Source organism: Haplochromis burtoni, unplaced genomic scaffold, assembly GCF_018398535.1.
Source record: "Haplochromis burtoni strain Fernald_Lab_line unplaced genomic scaffold, NCSU_Asbu1 Contig_1214, whole genome shotgun sequence".
In the NCBI taxonomy this organism is placed as follows: Eukaryota; Metazoa; Chordata; class Actinopteri; order Cichliformes; family Cichlidae; genus Haplochromis; species Haplochromis burtoni.
Window position 1 is genome coordinate 14369 of NW_024583575.1, and position 6372 is coordinate 20740.

General features: G+C 39.7%; 1 protein-coding gene across 1 annotated transcript in view; it reads left to right on the top strand.

The window, feature by feature from the left end:
• The window catches only part of LOC121813163 (complement C1q tumor necrosis factor-related protein 3-like), a gene marked incomplete in the record, with an annotated part of 55725 nt that overhangs the window by 10342 nt on the left and 39011 nt on the right, over positions 1-6372 (top strand). The window contains 1 exon segment of the mRNA XM_042216724.1: positions 2214-2284. Coding sequence (XP_042072658.1) covers positions 2214-2284 — 71 coding nt within the window.

A 6372-nucleotide genomic window follows, 5' to 3' on the forward strand; every position in this document is an offset into this window, starting at 1 on the left:
CTGCTCCCCCCATTCCATGCAAGGCCACCTGGGTTGGCTGGAAGACTGTTTACTTAGCCTGGCAGGGTGAAGGACACTGTCTCAGCTGAACTCTGGACACGCACACACACACACACTGATATACACACACTCATCCCCCCCTCCCTTTCCAAACGATGCTTCGATGCTTGTGCCCTACCGGGGAAGATGGCGGTCGACTGGACCAGCGCAGACATGCTGCAGCACCGGATGCGCTGTCTACACCGGCTCTCTCTCACCCTTTACCCGCCCTGTTGCTTGTCTTGTGTTTCTATGGTGTATTGATAGTCATGTGCTTTTGTGCTGAGGTGTTTTTTCTGTTATCAAACTGTTCTCCCACTAGGAGCTCAGTCTGAGTGGAGTTTTTTTTCTCCTCCTCTTACATCATGTTATGTATTTTCGTTGTTTTTTTTCCCATCAGCCTACCTTTCTTACATGTCTCCCCAATGTGATGTTTGTGTAAAGTTGGTCAGAAGGTTCCTTTGTAAGTGAGCATGTGCCATTAGCGTGCTGCCTGCTGTAACCCTAATTTCCTTCGGGATTAATAAAGTATTCTGATTCTGATAAAAGAAAACAATGTTGTTTTTGTGCATAACAAAGAGCTCACAACTGTGCAGTCAAACTGTAAACTAACAGACGCTGAGCATAATAACAAAGGTTTCACAGCTGCTCTGTTCCCAACTTCTACTGCGTGACTGACAGCACAGTCGTATTCTAAAGCAGAAGCTGTCGGACTCGGCTGAAGCGAGTGGCTGTTTTATGAAATGGACATATTCCCGTCTCTTCACTTTTCTGAAACAAGCAGACAAGAACATTACAGTAATATGTAAAAACTATCGGCTGCTGTTAATAGCAGGAGTAATCTACTGAAGCGCCTGACACGAGAGCATAGACGAACACTTCTGAGTGATCCTTGTTCATCATCCATGGATAACACCGCGGCAACTCCTGCTAAGCAGCAAAACCTGATTTTACTTCAGCAGCACAGAAAGTGCTTAAAAAGGTGAGCTTAAAAATAACTGCAGGCGACACTGTGGAAGAGATGCTACCGCTGCTGTGGAGTCTCCGTCTTTAAAAAAAGATTTATTATTTAAAGAGTTTAATTTCTATTGTTTGTCCACTCAATGTTTTATTGGGATTTTAAGAAGTATTTAGTTAAATTACTTATTTAGTAATTAAGTTACTTTTCAGACACAGTAATTAGATAAGTATTTTAAATACAATATTGATTAAGTAATTAGTAATTAATTACTTTTTTAAAGTAACTTACCCAACACTGGTGAGGAGCAGCTATCTGCAGTAACTGGTGGGGGGTGAGGGGAGGAGGTTAGCTCGTGCTCTGGCTTTTATTCTTGATGTGTTTTCAAACTCTACTTTTATCACATTAATGAGCTTGACAAACAAATGTTTGCTCTCTTTATGAATTCACAGCTAAAATGTTCAAGCCAACATAAAAAAAAAGATTTCAGTTTTTCTGATTTTTTTATTGAGTGATTCGTGTCAGTTTGACATGCAGCTGATTTCCTGTAACCACAGAGGTGCTGAGGTCAGTGTGTTGCAGTTCTTCGTATTGTTGAATTGTACTTTGGTTCTTTCAACAAGCTCGACAAACAAACGTTTGCTCTGTTTGTGAAGCTGACACGATCAAACCAGCATTCAAAAATAGTTTCATCTTTTTATGACTGTTTTAAAATAAATATCTGCTTCCTGTGTGAAAAGGCCTTGAGTCAGTGAGTTCTTCTAAAAGATCTATGGCATCAACCTTTCAGCCTTCCAGTAAATATTTTTAAGCCTGGTTTTTGCACCAGGAAACTCAGAATGCTGTTAAACATCAGAGTGGGTCATGGACGCTAACACTGGTGTTAGCTGATAAGTCCCAGCTCCGCATGTATATATGCATGAACTCTGTGCACACAATTAACTGCAGAGAGTTCAAAGGAGAACATCTCTACATCCCTGCTGTTTACATGTTCAGTCCTGCAGTCAAAGTCTGATTCTGGTCCTGTGGCTCTGCAGTGTGTGAGGTGGAGGATGAGGGGACATGTGGGGCAGTAAGCTCCTCATTCACGCCTCTTTTCCCCTCGTTATAAAACTCTCAGATTAACAGATGACAGTTATACAGCAGGTTTCTGTTGACAGAATGAAGATCATCATGTTTCTCCCACTTTTGCTTCTGGTCTGCTCTGTGTCAGCAGATCAGACTGAGACTGCAGGCCAACAGTCCTGTACACAGGACATCCACGCTGCGCTGAGAGAGCTGACCGCCTCATTGGCTGTGCAGAATGAGCGGATCACTGTGCTACAGAGAGAGAATCAAGGTACAGTTTCATACATCAATGTGACTTCAGAAATATCCAGAACATCAGAAACAGGAATGACCAACATTCATGGTTATGTGTTTTCTTATGAGACTCAATTTTTTTATCACAGGAATATTGGAGCAGTCTTCAGAGATTAATGATGCAATGAAACAAAATGCTTTAAAGAGCCGGTAAAGAAGCTTAAAGAGGTGGAGACAGAAAACTGAGACTGATCAGCTGAAGCTGCAGTCCAAAGAGATTGTAGTGAAACCATCATGGAGCTGTAAATATATCCTCCGAATGATGTGTGATATTAAAATGTGTTTTTTACATGTTTGATTGTAAAAGTATAAAACTTTAAAACATCTTAAGATTTTACAGCAGAACCAAAAACATCTCTTTTCATCTCAGCATCAGGAACTGACTGGAATGTGTTTATAATGAAACAGCTCACGTCTCGTCTTCATGGCAAACTCTTCAAACCAAATACTTCAACATTTACTTAAACACCAGTTTCTGTGTTGATGCAAACGTTCTAATCATCATTTAAAGTCCGTGTTTGTGATGTAGCGCCCCCTGGAGGAGGAAGCTCACTAACTGATTCAAAGATTCAAGATTTAAGGATTGAAAGTGTTTATTGTCATGTGTACAAAGCAAATCATTTCTTTGTGCAATGAAATTCTTTCTCTGCTGTCCACACAGATGCCGGTTAATATGTACAAACAGATAAAATACAAATAGCAGGAATAAATAAGTGGAGACCAAAAAAAAATTCACACGTTAAATAGATTTATGTGCAAAAGAGCTACGAGCTTAATATGCTGGTTTGATATGTGAGATGACCTGATGTGCAAAAATTACTATTACTGTTCAAAATATTTCAGCTGTTAAAGAGTCGGATAGCAGTGAAGGAGGAGTTGTTGAGTCGGGATGTTCTGGATTTCATAGTTCTGAGCCTCCGAGGGCAGAAGAGTGAACATGTCGGGTGTGTGTGGGGTCTTTGCAATAGTTACTCCCGTTTTACACAAGCTTCTTTCTACGCTGTGATATCCTTGTCAGTTTTCTTGGTATTTATTTATAATCGCGTCTGTTAATCCTTGATATTTATAATCGAGTGATCTGTATATATTAGTGCTACTTTTATGCTAACATTATGTATTGTCTGGAGTTGAGTCTGTTACTGTTACTATTTTAGAATTTCTTCTTGGAGAATATGTAACCCAAATCATTTCCTGAGGGATTAATAAAGTATTCTGATTCTGAGTGTTTCATAATACATGACCTGCCATCAGTGTTGGGCAAGTTACTTTGAAAAAGTAATAATTATAGTCACAAGTTATTTCTTCAAAAAAAGTAACTGAGTTACAAGATTCTAAAAGTAATTAATTACTTGAAAAGTAACTATCGTGTTACTTTAAAAAAAACGTTTAACCCTCTGGGGTCCAGGGTATAATCGGCCATTTTTAACTACGTCTGATGTTTCCTCCACATTTCACCTTTAGAAACTGTTTATTTGCCTTGTTTGGTCTCGTTCTTTTCAGCACAGCCTCACGTGTCTGAATTTACAGTTGTTTTCATTTTGACTGTATTAACACAACTGATCTAAAATCAGACAAAAAACATAAAATCAGAGTAGAAAAAGTTATATTTTTTACTGTAACAACCACAAACATGTTTAATGATCATATTTCATAACTTTAAATGCAAATATAAATTGTCAATTTTAAAATCCTATGCACAAGTTTTGCAAACAACAAAGTTATTTGCATCCATTTACCTTTTACCTTGATTTTTTTAAATAACCATTTCAAACTATTTACAGAACAATCAGCTGTTCTTCAATAAGATGCCACAAATTATTTGTGCCACTCCAAATATTTCTGTCCACTATAAAGGAAACATCACAGCCTGATACCTGCAGGTCTGACAGCAGCAGGTGTGTCACTCCTGTTTCTACCTGGAGACAGCAGTCGCCTCATTGTTCTGACACACAACACAAAACTATCCACAACACTACACACTAACTACACAAGACAACACATTAACTACACACTCCAAACACGCTAAACGTCACAAATCTCTCACATCTCAAAACTTGCTCTCTCTCTTCCTAAACAACCAAATGTCATGTTGCCAAATCATTTTTTGATTGGTCGACATGGTGCATTTTTCCACCAACACAAACGGGCTGTTTTATGTTTTGTTTTTTTATTTTTGCTCATAAGCAGAGCGTGCTCGCTGCGCTGTCCTTAGACAGTAAACATGAAACTATTGAGGAAAAAACGCCGTATATATTGTTTATCATGACTGGTTTTACGTGGCCGATCAACACAGTTTATAAACTGGTATATGTCACCTTGTTGCTTTGTCTTTAAGTGGTCATGTGATTGTCTTACCACGACTACTTTATTCTTCCTCAGTCAAACAGCAGCACTCATGTGATTGTTTCGCCCCCTGAGCTCCAGCTGTTGTGCCAGACAGTGATCGTGATCACCGTCCGCGGGAGCGCAGCTGCTTAAAGCCGTAGCGTCCAGATTACTTACAGCTACTTCCGTGCAACTGATATAAGATGCTGTAAGCTGAACACAGCTTCAACCGTCTGTTTGTTGAAAAATAGTAACGGAGCGCATTTTCTTCTTAGTAATGGTAACAGCGTTGTAACGATAGGAATAGTAATTAGATTACTCGTTACTGAAAAAAGTAACGCCGTTATTCCCGTCACTGCCTGCCATTATCCAATCACACATCTGCTTCCCTGTGTCTTTTGCTTGTTTCTCCTCCTCTTTTCTCTTTTTTCTAAACTGAGCACCTGACGGCTTTGAACTTTTCTTGTCCATCTTCCACTGGTTTTCATTTTGCACTCCAGTATGAACACCCATCCCCCAACCCGAGGATCACCACAACATAACCTAACAGACCTACACCTTAGTTCACAGATTCGCTTTGTCTAAGGTTTATTTCTGGGATTTCGCACAAATCATGAATACATGATGGTCTTGGATTTACAACGTTATGAATGAAATGTGCTCTATGGAAGCAGCCGGCCCCTCCCCTTTTGACAGGTTGTGTGTGAGTCTTTAAATCATCAAACTGTAAATTATAAATTTTAAATTGTTATTGATCCCTTGCAAGGTAGAACCTAGAATCTCCCCTAGTGTGGATAAAGATGACAGAGTTTAACTGCACAGAGTTCAAATGAGAATCAGTTTGTTCAGAGATCCAGTCAAACAAGTCTGCTTCTTCAACCATTCTCCACCCAGCACCTGTAGGAGGCGTGGTCCTGTGTGAGGTGGAGGATGAGGGGACGTGGGGGAGACCACCGCTCGGTGTAGCATGAACAGAATGAGAGTCACAGTTACTTTCTTACTTACAGATAAAAACGTGTGAATCACTGTGTGCTGTCAGTGAGATTTTTCTTTTTATTATATTTTATCAGAACTAGCAGCAAAGGTGGAGAGTCAGAAGACTGAGATCGACCAGCTGAAGCAGCAGTTACAAGGTACTGTGTGGGAATCTGAAAGAGAAATGTTGCAAGATTTCTATAATTGATACATTCTTACATTTTAGAATTAATGTTATATCTTAAATCTGATATTAAATTGACCAGATTAGTATTTATGTTTGAATGTCGTAATGTTAGACACTAAAACTAAAACCTGCTCTGATCAGCTCAACATCACAAGGCGACTGGAATGTGTTACAGTTAAAGACACAACGCTGCTCAACAGTGTTGGTCAAGTTACTTGAAAAAAGTAATCAGTAACTAATTACTGATTAGTTACTGTAGGAACTGGTGGAGTAGGCGGAGGGTTACCCTGGTGCAGGTGTGCCGCGGTCAGTGGAAGAATCCGCGAGTTTCTCTGTGAGTTTCCCATTACGTCGTAGCTACTCGGTGCTTGTTGGAAGTTTAGGGGTTTTTTCGCTGTAAAAAGAAGTTTTCTTCCCACGCACAGCGGACACTAATGTTTTTGTCACTTTTTATGGAATCAAACTCAAAGTAAGGTCAGTACTTCCACGCTTTAAACGCTGCACGCTCATACTCTCTCTGCACTCA